General features: G+C 41.2%; 1 protein-coding gene across 1 annotated transcript in view; it reads right to left on the bottom strand.

Annotated features, from left to right (window-relative positions):
- IQCJ (IQ motif containing J) overlaps positions 1–13,840 on the bottom strand; it is a gene marked incomplete at its 3' end in the record, with an annotated part of 88,919 nt that overhangs the window by 37,468 nt on the left and 37,611 nt on the right. Inside the window, exon 4 of the mRNA XM_088530440.1 lies at positions 12,551–12,701. Coding sequence (XP_088386566.1) covers positions 12,551–12,701 — 151 coding nt within the window. The remainder of the gene's footprint in view (positions 1–12,550; positions 12,702–13,840) is intronic.

Raw genomic sequence — 13,840 nt, forward strand, 5'->3', positions numbered from 1 at the left:
CATGATATATAGGGCACGGCACAAGCATCTGTTGAAATTTTTGCTATTTAAACCCGTATCTTCTGTGTCATCCATAATGGTGTATCCATGACAGTTGCTACTGAACCTAGGAGATAACTTCATATCCAATATCCACAGTATCACTTTTCAAGCAAAATAATGGCCAAATATGTCAGAAAACTGTACCTTACTCAATCTAAGTAAAAGATTATATTACCTCAGGGAAGGATCTACTTGCAGAACTATTATTATTTGCACCCAGTTGTGCAAGAACTCATTTTTGAAATGATTTTCTCCCCCTATATCAGTGGCACAGAGAAATAATGTATGATCACATTTAATAGAAAAAGTGATAGACAGTCGAGTTCAAGCTGTTTTTATAATGTAATTTGTTCCTGGAATTTGACCAAAGAAAAAAATGGAGAGATAATACTAAGAGGTCAACCAACCAAATAATAATTTGCAGTTAACAAATTCAAGTTATGACTCAGGTTTGATAATTTCTGTATGGAAAGTTCATGTGCTAGCTTAATGTCAAAATTAAGACTTTTGCAAAAGTATCGAGAGCTCCTTCAATGCTGTTCATGCAAAGCCAGTTTGGTTTAATTATGCTGTGCAGGGACAGCTGCTCCCAGCAGCTTTATCTTGTTGTTCTACACATGTATTCTGCATTGTTTGCTGTGGATTTAACACAACGATTTGCTGTAGTGCTACTGGAAGCACCAAAACAGCTGGACAGCAAATAGAGGGGCCAAATCCTTGTGTGTAGGAGTAGTGGCCCTGTGGCCTGGGCTGTCGTCTGATGTGCAGATATGAAAAATGAAGGAGCAATGAGGCACCTCTACTGCTCCAGGTTTTTCGTCTTTGCTAAAGCTCTAATGGCTTTGTTCCCCCTCGCCACACAATGTGAAATAATTCACCACTTGCAGAGAAATTGACTAAGAAATTAAGGTTTTTTTTTCCCCCCCTTAAATATATTCCTCTAGCAGAACTGTTCAGCACATTCTCCCTTCTAAAATGTCATATATGCCTTTACTAATGAACTTCAGCTGACCCTAAGATGATATTTCACAGGCAGAAACAGCCAAACTAGCTCCAAAAAAAGTATTTATTAAAATACAGATGAAATCTAAAGAACAGGAAGATGTCTGCTATCTACCTGCTTAAATGTGTGACAGTGGAAAAGGTAGCTAAGATTGTCAATATTTATCCAAAAAAAGAAAGATGCGTTTCTAGTGGACTTCATCTAAAAACTGATTTTGTGAACAGAAATAAATTATCTCCACTTCATGAGTCTGTAAATGGAAAATATCTGGAAAGATGCAATGTTCTTCTGCAACACTTCTGCAGGCACTTTTAAAGTGGTGCTGCCACATTTTAGTGTCCATAGAGCCACTAACGTAATTCGACATCTCTGGCCATTTCAGTAGGCTTCTCCCTACATACCAATACGCTTGTTACATATATTTTTGCATATCTAATTCTTTCTGGCTGATCAGGACTGTATTGTCTGTTTCCTAGATTTCCTGCATTTCTCTCCTTTTTTTGGTAACAACAGAACATAATTAATTCCAATGAATGGAGTTAATCACTCCAGGGAAAAATCCGGGTTTGGAAATCTGCTAGTCTCCAATAACCAAGAACTAAGACTCCAGTGCATGTTCTTCCCATGCAACGGAGATGGAAAAACTGAACAGCAACAGTGGCTGCTGCAAAGACAGACAATCCTGCAATCTAATCTGCTCTGGTGCAATCTGTACTGATCACTGCAGAAATACCATCACAGAGCCCATCTGGGGAAAATTCAGAAAACAAGAAAAACAGTGCAGGGGCAGCCAAGCAGTGGTAGGGCTAAGTGGACATTTATGTTATACTACTGCTGTCCTCAAGAGCACAAAAACATGAGTTGTCTTCTCTCCTCCCAACCCTGCCTTGGGAACGAGCCATTTTTCAACATATTTTTTCCTCAAAAATCAGACTATGTAGGAGAGAAATATTATTCTCCAAGTACTACTTTTTTAGATAGAAACTGAGACTGAAAAGACTGAAGGACTTGCCTGCAGTCATGGACTAATAATAAACTGTGGTTTCCATAATTTGGACTGGAACAAACCATGAAGAATCTCTGAGCAGATTTGAGTTTTCCCCCTCTTCCCCATTTAAAAAACATGCTTATTTCCTGCACCATGAGAATATTTGTCTCTGCAGATGTGCCTATCTACAGCCCATATGTTATGATACTGCAGAGCTAAAGCTCCAAGAACATTCCATAAGGGTCTGACTCTTGCTGCTGATCCCACCTGCTTATCTGGCCATGGAAAAGGGTTTTTTTTATATATTTTATTATTTTATTTTTATTTTTAAAGACCTACTGCATGTGGCTTTCAAAGGAGGGTATGGAGTTCCCACATTGGGTGATAAATCAGATACTGTTGACCAAACTTCTCTAATTCTTTGGAAATACGGAAAACAAATGAAGTATATATCCTAACTTTCTCAAGTGGAACATCTAAGGAAGCTTTGCTCTACTAAAAAGAGTAAAACCCCTATTTTCAAGACTATCCACCAATACTAAAGAGAAGGTGATCTTGTGAGATATCACACCAAATCCAACCCCTGTGCCAGAAGGCAATGAAAATTTTATAACCCTCTCAAGCAGCACATCCCCTCTAATGTCCCTACGAAAGTGAGGGGCAGAAACCCCTCGTTAGCATTTTTGTCACCCACTGTGATTTCACCATTGATTTTGCTGCTGGTCAACTGAAATGTATCAAATTGACTAACCACACCAATAGTCAACATTCAATATATGGACATAAAGCAAAAGAAATCCATTGGCATTCTGCTACCACCAATGGAAAGGAGTTGAGATGATCCTTTAGTATCACAGCACGAAAAAAACCCCTAGGAAACTACTTGTAACCACGATGTATATACAGATCCACCTTAGGTTATGATATAGACATATATACACACAAACACACCACAAGAACTATTTCTACATAAAATACACACTCAAAAGATAAAAGTCTTATTGGGCCTGCCTGAAGCATCGTGCACACTCTGCTTACACGTAGAACTAAAATTATCTGAAGCAAATTAAAGAAACTGGAAGTAACATTTGTTTTCACATTCACATAATTCTGCATGTTATCTGAGAGCCCACACTAGCATTAATGCTCCTTACAGAATCATCAAATATTTGATTTCTAATTAAGTTCTTTTCATTCCAGTGCTGGATTTGTCTTTCTCATCTTTAATTATCTCAGTTATTCAAGAGCAAATGCAAAGATTTGCAGTTTTACATTATATAGAAACCACACAGTAAATATTTGGCAGAGTCAAGTCCTTCTCTCCTTTCCTGTTCATAAATTTCTGAAGCAAGCTTTGTAGAAAACAGGCAACGCTCCCCATACCAATGCTCCGTTTCCACTTATAGGTATCCCCATAAAGACAAGAGTGCGCGTTAGAATTGCACCAGCAAATGCACAGAGTTGCAGATGTGTACGGTGTTCTAGTTTGAGAGTCAATTATTAATAAACCCCTGGGCAAAAATGTATGTAGTAAAGATATCACACTGGGGATGAAAGACAACCTGGCAAACTGGGCCTTCCATGACAGATGTATTTTAATACTCAATCTTTCCAAGCCAGACTTTCTCTTCCATCTTACTACCTCCTTATTACACAGAATCTGCACTTATTTAATGAAATTCTTAGTTTTGGATTCATTTTCCCACGGGCTCTGCTAGTCCTTTCCAGGTGATTAGTAATGGGAATAATTACAATTCTTAGTTTGACCTCCCAGAACAAAATTATGAGATTTCACTATTTTGCTAAAGAGAGCTTCAGCTGGCAAATGCATAAAAAGTTATTAAGCATACTATTCTATTTATCACAATTGATATTTCTGAGGTTCTTTGCAATATTGAGTCAGGATTATCCATAAGACATGAATCTAGTTATGGCACTGGAGATTATTCTGCTAATTACCCCAAATTGCATTAGCTCACACAAGTCCCACCTAAACAAACCACCATCCTCACATTAATACTGGCTGCTCCCTGCCAAAGGGAAAAGGCTGTTTTCACAGTCCCAGTTTGTACTACATGCTACCTTAATCCACATCTATTTAAAGCTACACAGGATTACTGGTGCATGTTGGAACAATTCCTGTTTATAGCTTAATATTTACTATTGGTAGCAAATCAGCCACAGAGAGCAAGGAGAGAAGTAATACTTAGCTTGAATGAGGTTAACGCAGAGGGACTAAGTATTACTGATTCATTACAAAAACATGCACACTATTGCTATTCTACTGGGTGGTTGAGCACTCTTTCTAAAACGGGTCCCATCTGCCAGAACTGTCCTGTGCTCCGCGTCCGGCGAGGAACAAAATCTGTCTGGAAAGCTGAAGCTATTTTGGCTATCCATGTGTGGAACCCAAATTACCTCATTGCAATTTTTTAGTGCACTGCAGGGCAATTTCTTTTTTATTTGAAGCAGGACATAAGAGCTCAATTGGTATGTAATGCTGAAGCCAATGAAATTAAAGAATGCAACAGAAATGACTCTAAAGGGTAAAAAAAAAAAAAAATAGGGCAAAAGCATCAGATGAGGGCTGTCATTTCAACCAGGAGACATAACTTGCAGTAGCTGCATGATTTAATATTCCTTCACTATATTCAAATTGAGATGGCAAACCCAGAGGGAGGGTGCAGGACGGGTGCTCCTGCAGGGCTGCGGCAAGAAGAGGGCAGTGAGGAGGAGAGAGAAGGAGGGGAAGGTCAAGGAGGAAACCTGTCTATTAGCATGGAGAAACGTTGCAAAGTCCAGACTTTATTGGCACGGCCTCCTACTCGCACCGTGCTCGGTCAGTCATTAGAGCCGTGCTCCAAAGCACCCAGGGGAGGATAAGGTCGGGTCGCGCCGGCAGCCGCTGATTTGGTCTAACAAGGGCTGCAGGAGGCTGCACGTTCCGGGTCGTTCTGCCAGGGCACGAGCCCAGTGTCAGAGCAGTAACGCGGTGACAAGGCAGCCCGGAGCCGCAGGACACCGCGATCCTAGCTGGACCGGGTGACTTCCAGGGTCAGAGCTCAACGCTGCCGTACCCTGCGCTATCAGCCATGGGGCCGGGGCAGGAAAACACTTCTGACAGCATCTGGGTTTGCCTTCTATCACTTACCCTTTTTATACCAGCGATTAACTGTGGTCTGTTACAAAATCCTTTCAGACAGGAAACATGACCCTTTCATGACATAATACACATTTTTTATGACCAAGATGAGTGAAATGCAGCATATATGATCACATACAATCCTCAAACCTATTGGAAAAACAAGACAATCTGCTGACAAGAGGGTCAAACTCCATCAGAAGGGTCAGGATGGAGGTCGGGCCACCCCAGCCCTCCCTTCTACACCTTGAAGGCAGCATTTAGAACAAAGATAGGTTTCACTTGAAAACGCCTTATTTTAAATTGTTAGACACAATATATCATTTTCCATCACTATGAGAAGGAAAAGGACAGATTCAAGTGCTGAAAGAATCTCATCAATCACTTACATTTTAGGAGGATTATTTTTTTCAACTTCGATAATAATGTAAGAAAATCCCAAAGCCAGCCCCCAGATATACACTCCTGGGAGCCTGGCTATAGCGAGTCAAGAGGAGTTTCAGAGCTGCTGTAAGTGGAGAGACCTTCTTTTTACCTTAGACCTCTTTCTTGCTTCTAAATAGCACTGCATTGCAGTACACAAAGCCAAAGTCACTTTAGCGAGATGATTTATAAATATACAATGCTAGAAAGCATTCAAGACTTGTCTAAGTCACAAGGGTGACAACTTCTGGTAGAGCAAAATAAACAGGAAAACATATGACATGGCCATTTTTCTTTCTTTTTTTAAATGAGAAAGCAAACCCTTTCTGAACTCACAGGCAGTGGAGTGCTAAACTGCAGTCTCACAGCACTGCAGGCAACCACTATTAAAAACAAAGGAAAATATTTAATCCAAACAAGACTTAGTGCTTAAAAATAGCTTCTGTTAAGTACCAGACAATAGCTAAAGGCGGGGAAAAAAAGGCTATTGAGAAGTTAAATAGTCTCCAACTAGCAGTAATAGTAGCAGTGAACTGAATTCTTTCCTTTGTTCCTTCTACAGGAGTTTGCAAGTGACAGGAAATGTTTGGAACTGTTGATTTTCTGGAGAGATACCCTCCCACACGTTCCGAGTACTCGCACATTGTGAATTGTATGTTTAAAGCACTTAATATCCTGCACACAGTAAGTAATAACACTTACTAGTAACATTGTATTAGAATTTTATTATTTCAAATTTGTAACGTAGAATATATGCATAGGAAGAGTGGTGGAAGCTGATCAAGATACATACACACACTGTTTCTCATATTAATGAAAATCTAAATAAATCATATATCTTTATCTTTTTATTTTTCTATTTTGCAAAAGATCGCACCTCCAAAAATTGTTGAATTATCTGTAAATTCTTGATAAGTGGAAATATGTTTTTATAGCAATTCTAGCCCAAACTGCAAGATATGAAATCCAGTCTGATAAGAGTCTTATGCCCTGACATTAACATTATCTATCTATTATCTATCATCAATAACATCTTTGTGAGAAAAGTTAAGAATCTTGTGTTTAATGTGTTTTTTTGTAATGTTGTATTTGCAGCTACTCTTGGCAGGGCAAGGGAAGAAGGGGACATGTTGGAATTCACTTCCTACAACATCAGCCAATGGAGAGAAGGTAGAAAACTGTCCACAGGGTCCCATTTGGAAAAAAAAATTGGTTGCTTTTGGTGTGTTGGGGTTTCTAAGAGCGTCTCCTAGCAGGACGCCGGGTTTTCTGCACCGCTATCCACGGTGCTGAAGGACCTGGGACCCCGTTTCACTCCCAAGTCGGGGCTTTAGATTAAAGCTAAAATCTGAGCTCGAGCAGCAATGCTGCAAGGGCCCTGGGTGTAGATGCGTCTCACACCACCTTTTGCTTGTCTGGGGAGGATTATCAGGCTTTCCAGGCTACATCTTTGACACTGAACCTTTTAAAGAGGCACAAGGGTGTTGCTACTGGAACAGGTCATCACCACCACCTCACATTAGTTAGACTTTCCTGGCATCATCATTTTTCCTTAATAAATATTCCACGAAGATTTTAAGCTCTGGAAGCTCAATTACACATTCAGTTGTCTGTTTCTGGGGAAAGAATGCAGAAACGCAGCCACATCCCACCAAGATATTTTGCCACTTTTCTATACAATAACAAGAACTTAAATATTTCTCAGGCAGAATACTACTGTCAAACTGATCCTTAGCTTTTATTAAAAGCAGAGTAAAACAGGGTGAAAATGGGCAACTAAAGACTGCACAAGCGCTTCTTGTTTCTTTCTAATAAAATAACCTGATAATTGATGCAAAGCAAGTCTTTCCAAACAGGAGAGTGCCTATACTGCATACATTTGGCTGGCAAGTCCATTCTGTACAATGCTACAAAGCTGTAGCCTAACAAGAAAAATCTTTCTCATTTCATTGCTCAACTTCAGTTCGTTCTACCCATTACAGCAGGTTCTAACTGGGAGGCAGGCCTAAGGGAACACGGTCTATCATAGCACAAGCACTGAGGAATGTCAGGAATGATTTATCTGTTTGTACACTAGCACCACGACTCATTACCTGATAATTTGATCTACCTGAGAGATTCTCAGAAGGTAGTTGCAGACAATACGTGTGTTATAGCAACAGGGAGCAAACAGGGAGCACATATTCAAATGCAGTTTTAAGACTTGGATGGGGAGAATCCTTTTAGGACTGTCCTGCCCACAGCAGTCTTTAACAAAGAAGGGAGCTGGCTGAAAAGAGGAGCTGTTTTTGCATCAGGTGGGATCTTATTATGAATGTGCATAAGGTACAGATAAAACTCAGAAGGTTTTAAATGTACATAAGAACAGTAGTGCAGAGTAGACAATTTAGTCTCCATTTTAAACAAGAAATGTTTTGTTTAAAGCATGAGATGAAATTTCACTGTAAAATCTTGCAGATATTTATCTTCTCAGTTTATGTTCACAACACTAACAAGTGAAATTAGGGGCTTTAACAGCCCTATGATGGTTATAAGAGTTGCAGCGGCAGCTGTAGACAGGAACAGCAGACATTTATTTGTCTTTAAGTGGAAAGTCTTTCTAAGACAGAAAAATATCAGAGTCTTCCCTGCCTTTGAAATTCATATTCACCATTTGCTGCTTAGTTGTAGGCACAAGTGTTGACAATTTGGTATCAGCCTGGATTTTTCTAGTTGCCAGTTTCTGCATGCTAGCTACAGTCTTCCCACCACCACCCCCTTTCTTACTTTTAAGCAAGGGGGGATTTTTATTGCTTTTCATTGTGCTTTTTTCAGAGCCTTGTTTTGTCTCAGTATCATGACAAAGATGCACTTAAATTCTTAAGGTATAAGGTGTAAGTTGAACTCGAAGAATGTTTTCGCTGACCAGTCTGCAGATGAAATGGTGTGAACTCTATTAAGCATTCAAGCATGCCTAAAAAACCCTGAAAACTTCACAAGAGACATATTTCTTAGTAATCCTCCAGAACAGTATTAATCCTTCTTACTATTGCAGTCACTGAAGCCCAGAAAAAGTTCTTGAACTGTTCCATCTGTAAATTTATTTACTCTAGAAGTTCATCGACAAAGCAACTGATTTCCAGCTGCCTAACTTGTAATGATTGATCACAAGTAACTTGAATTTAATTATCTATTTTCCTTAACTGCCTTTCTGACTAGCCCTGGTGCCAGAGGAAGGAATAAAAGATGTTGGCAGTCTAAAAAAATTAATTCTGGCCTTGTCTACCATCTGGTACTTCTGAGGCAGCCAACAAAAGGACATGCAGACAATCATAATGAAACGCTATTGAGAAGAGGTGCTCAAGCTTCAAGGGCATAAAGACGTATAAATGAAACTTGAAGAAAAAGGGTTTTTTTTGCTAGAACCTGCAATGGATTCAGTGTCCTATGTACCAGACCTCTTCCATAGAGATTAAGACTACATTTCATATAGCAGAAATTAGCAAGATTTGACAGTTATAGCAAAAATAAATAAATCTTTCCATGTTGTAATTTTTTGCTCCTCAGGCTAGCAGTCTCTTTTCTATAGCACAAGTTTCTTATCAATATTTTGGTTCATGAGCAACAACTTTGTGCAGTCACAAAGGCAGTTTGGTGATCCCTAACAAATTCCACCACGTCAAATCAAAGGTATCATAATTAATGATTTATCAAACTTCTGAATCTTAGAATTGCACGGTTAGGTTCTCTGCACCGCAACATGGTTAACCACAGCCAGCGGGGCTCAGCTACAGCTCTTTGAAGCCACATACATAAAAGGGATCCAGCAGGTTAAGGAGGGCTCACAGCACCATACCTCAATGACCCAGTGACTGATTAGAAGCCAAGCACCTCACACTGGCCAGAGGAAAATCCCATTTTTCTTGCTTATTCCCATCTCATGGAAACCAAAGAGCTGTTTTAAAAAAAAAAATAAAAAAATCACATGAAACTGCTAAACATGAAAATTGTGGTAGAAAGCACCTCAGCAGTTGCCAAACACGGTACGAATCATTCCTACGATAGTTACCTCCCAGTCTCATCACACCTTTGCAGTTATTTTAAAGATTTTGTTTTGTGTTTCTGCATTTATCTTTCTTACCGGGACAAGTATCGTATTTGAAGAAAACAGGAAATTTTAATGATTAGGAACAAGAGGGTGTCTGCATACAGGGAGGGCATCGCTCCCCCGCATCAAATCTGTCACGGCTCAGGCCATCGCGGGTGCCACCTCCCCGGGCTCACATTTGAGCTGCTGTCCTGCTGTCCCTTGCACACCACACGAGCTGTGTCTCTGTCCCCACAGAAACACACCTCTGCTCCTAGGCATTTTTGACTTGAGTGTACAGGCTTTTTACTAGATTGCAATTTCCTGTGTTTTTCATCACTTTTCTGCTTCTCTTTTGCACTTTTTGTCCTATTTGTCAGGCATGCCAAAGAAAAAAAATGCTTTTAAAATCCCAGACTTGTCAGTCTGAGTAATTCCCAATTTTCCCTTACAAATGCCACAGGAGGTTTGGAATAAAAGCTGACACCAGCTCAAGATCTTTTTTCAACTACGAAGATCCAGGTTTCGATCTTCACTCTCCCCTTACAGACCTGCAGATTCCCACAACGTCTCTTGCTCTCCAGCAGCCTGCCTGAACCTGCTTTTAGACACTACTGACCCAGTTAAAAGTTTCCAAATCCTACTCCTTCACAACTGTTGGTCCCAGGTACTGGCATATATAAATATTTGATGCATGCAGCTTTCCTACCCATCCTGCTGCTTTAACCTGCACTAGTTGGCCCACAAGCTCTCATTTATTTTGTGGGCATGAAATCCTCTCTGTCTTTCATTATTCAAGTATCCAGCTACTTTTACGCCTCCAGGAGCATAAGGTCCCGCTGAGGGTCCAGCGGAGCGTGAGGAGGTTTGGAAAGAAAGGAAAGCAAAAAGGCAGCTTTAGATTCCAGCTGAATTAAGCTACTCTGCTGTGACACTGGTTTCTCAAAATACTTCATGAATTTCCCTACCCCATCTGCATCACTGCTTATTACTAGTTTATTTTGGCATAGTCTTTCCTTTCTACCTGGAAATTAAATGGAAAAAGCTCCCAAATAGCCCAAGTTTCAGTCTGTTTTCTGTCAGAAACCACATACTGCTCAGTCTAACATTTTCAGGCAGATTAACCATGGGCATCTCTCTTAGGGCACTGACACCACCACTAATGCCAAAGGAATAACATTATAAGGAGTTTGTGCCAATCCTTGGAGCTCTTGTTCTGGAATATGGACCACAGCTGGTTTATCTAGTTAAGGTGGTCTTTGCTGTCACTCTCCTGTCCACATTTTAGCAGTATGAGGTTGACCGTCCCTCTTTGGTTTTGGCCTTAGGTTGACCATCCCTCTTTGGTTTTGGCCTTGTCCTGTGTTGCCTCCAGCACGATGTGTCCTGTGCAGGGTACGAGGGACCTCTGGTGGTGGCTAAGCAGCCAGCTGGCCACCCTCAGCCATCAACCCTGTTCCAACTAGTCCCAGCAGCACATAAAAACCAGACCCGCATTCATTCCCCTTATTACAGGAGCTTCTCATTTAACGCATAAGGCATTAGCTTATAAACTAATATTGCTATAGTTTGTCTTCCCAAGAAAGCCGGCCTCCAGCTATGAACACAAGTCACCCCAAAATAAAACAGTGCACTTTCTCAGTAATATTTTATTAAAAGCTGTCAAGTCTAATGCAGCCTACCAAACAACGGTGCCACAAAAAATAATAGCTGCTGGAAACAGTTCACTTGAGTTCATTTTTTACCTAGATAATACAATTCAGTGGGGAAAAGAGTTAAATCATCCTCCTAAGTCCAAGCTCTGTGTTCTTAACACAAAAAAAAAATGCTAGATCTGGGAGCCTTTTGCATGTTTGCACTAAATAGCGTTGTTTCCACCTCTAGGAACCTCGTTAGAGCTGATTTCTAGAGTTCCTTCATGAAAGCTGAAGCTAACTGTTCTTCCCTGTGTGACTGAGGGCAATGCTTCGGAGAAGTGACACTCATAGCAAGGACTCAGCCAACCTGCTCACAGGAATCCTGCACGCTCCAGTTGAACAGCAGGATCCATCCTGCTGTTGTTTGAGTGATCTATCACACTGCGTGGCACATTCAACAACTCAGATTATCTATATATATAGTTTGTGTGTATATATACACATATAGAGTGCACTCTGGTCTACAGTTGCCTCAAATTGATGGATTCTGTCACAAGCCAGAAGTGATATTTATAGACTCCCTATTTATCTGTTGATTTTTAGTGACCCCAAAATCTCACCCCACAGATAATCACGAAGCCACACAGCATTTTCAAAAGTGTGCAGTATATTTGAAATTAACATTTATGATCATTTAAAAAGGAGAGATATGGTGTCCTGTCGCTAGTCTCCCCAGTCTGCAAGGTGGCTTAAGCATTCCTTCCAAGATCAAATTTAATTTGTAATGTCTTGATGAGCGTCTTAATGTTCTTACAGTCTTAAGAGTCTTACAGAAAAAGAACTTTGAAACCGCATTTTTCCATGAGAACAGCCCCACCATTTGTCACCTGATGTTGAGAGCAAATACAAAACACCAAAGACCAGCTTCTCTGAAGACGTGTCCCTTCCATAGGGGGACAAGCCACCATTGGGCATAGCCTTTTTCCATGCAGGACATTGCTATTGCCAGCCACATCCTTCACCTCGCTTGGCTAGGACCAGTGTCTCACTAACCCCAGCTGAACATGCATCTGCACCTCCAACTATGAGTCATATTTGCTGCTACACATATTTGAGATGCTACCACTGCCTTAAATGTCCCTCTTTAAGCCAACAACACAACTTTCGCCAAAGAGCTCATCTACGTGGTAGCCCAGGGAAGGCGCGCGGGCGCCCACGGGGACAGAACCGGCCCCGGGGCCGCACTCACCGGCGTGCTGCTGTCCGAGAGGGTGTTCATGCTGACGGAGCTGCTGAGCTTGTCGGACGCGGGGGACGGCGGCGAGGGGCTGCGCTTCTCCGGCGCCTCGTGGTGCAGCCCGTCCTGCCGCTGCAGGTAGTCGCGCCATGCTCGCTGGATGCTGTCGGCAGAAACCAGAGCACAGGCGTGGGGGGATGCCCGACCAGTACGGGATTTCAAACACATATTCTAAACTTAAGAGGTCATCCTTGGGTGTTCTTTTTCTAAGCGACTTATTTATTTGGAGAGTGTTCACACGTAACTACCCACCATAAGTCTCATCCACTGATAGGAAACCTTGAGGTACTTGTTAAGTAGAAGCAATTCTTTGATCTAAATTTCTCAGTTCACAGGAGTAATCTACATTCTAGACTACATTTAACTCAATAGTTCTTTCACATCTTGCAGAGAAAGCAAAACACAATTATCTGTTTAAAAGAATTCAAAATTTTTTAATTATGCAACTTCCAGATTATAATGTAGATACAATTGCAGCTTCAGAGCTGGATCAGCATCCTTCAAATAGTTTCTGTACTGCTATAGCCAGACTTAAAAACTCCTCTAAATCAGCACGCAGAGCTCTGTTTTCAAACACTAAACTTTGATCAGCTCTCTCAAGTCTCATATAAGATTCTGTAAGGGAAGTCACATTTCAAAAAAGCCTGTTAACATCTTAGCTTAAGAAAAGCTCCATTTTTTTGTGCTGCAAGTGAATATTCACAAGCAATTGACTGATGGGTTGGAGTCTGTAAGGGGCAGAGAGGTGACGGTCCCTTGGAGAGCGGGCTGGAACGCTGGTGGCCTGCCAGCCTCGGCTCCTTCACCAGGTGGCACTGCAATATCGTCTGTGAGGCCACGAAATCGGGGAGAAATCCAGTTATTAAAGCAGCGCTTACAGTACTAGCAATGGAGGCAAGTGTGTGGGTGCTCGCATAGGGTGATCTGCAGGAAAGCAGAGGTAAATACCATCACAGGACTCAGTTATCTGTATCACTAGGGTGCAATAAGCTATACAGAGCTTCTCTGAGAATTTTTAAGTAATTGAGATTTTATTCCTTTGGTTATTAAGTCAGTAGAACCTTCATCGTGCCCGTTAATCAAGTAGAGGACCTTGACCTTTACCTGCCCTCTAATTTGGGGGCAGCCTGAGGACTGCGTTTAATTGCCGTGCACAACATCTTATCTCAAGTGCCCAGGACCAGGCCCTTTGCACTATCCCATCTCCTGCTCTTCTCCTGGGCTGGACAGACATACATCACC

This window comes from Tinamus guttatus, unplaced genomic scaffold (genome assembly GCF_059628265.1).
Source record: "Tinamus guttatus ecotype Peru unplaced genomic scaffold, ASM5962826v1 Tinamus_guttatus_pri_ptg000376l, whole genome shotgun sequence".
Classification (NCBI taxonomy): Eukaryota; Metazoa; Chordata; class Aves; order Tinamiformes; family Tinamidae; genus Tinamus; species Tinamus guttatus.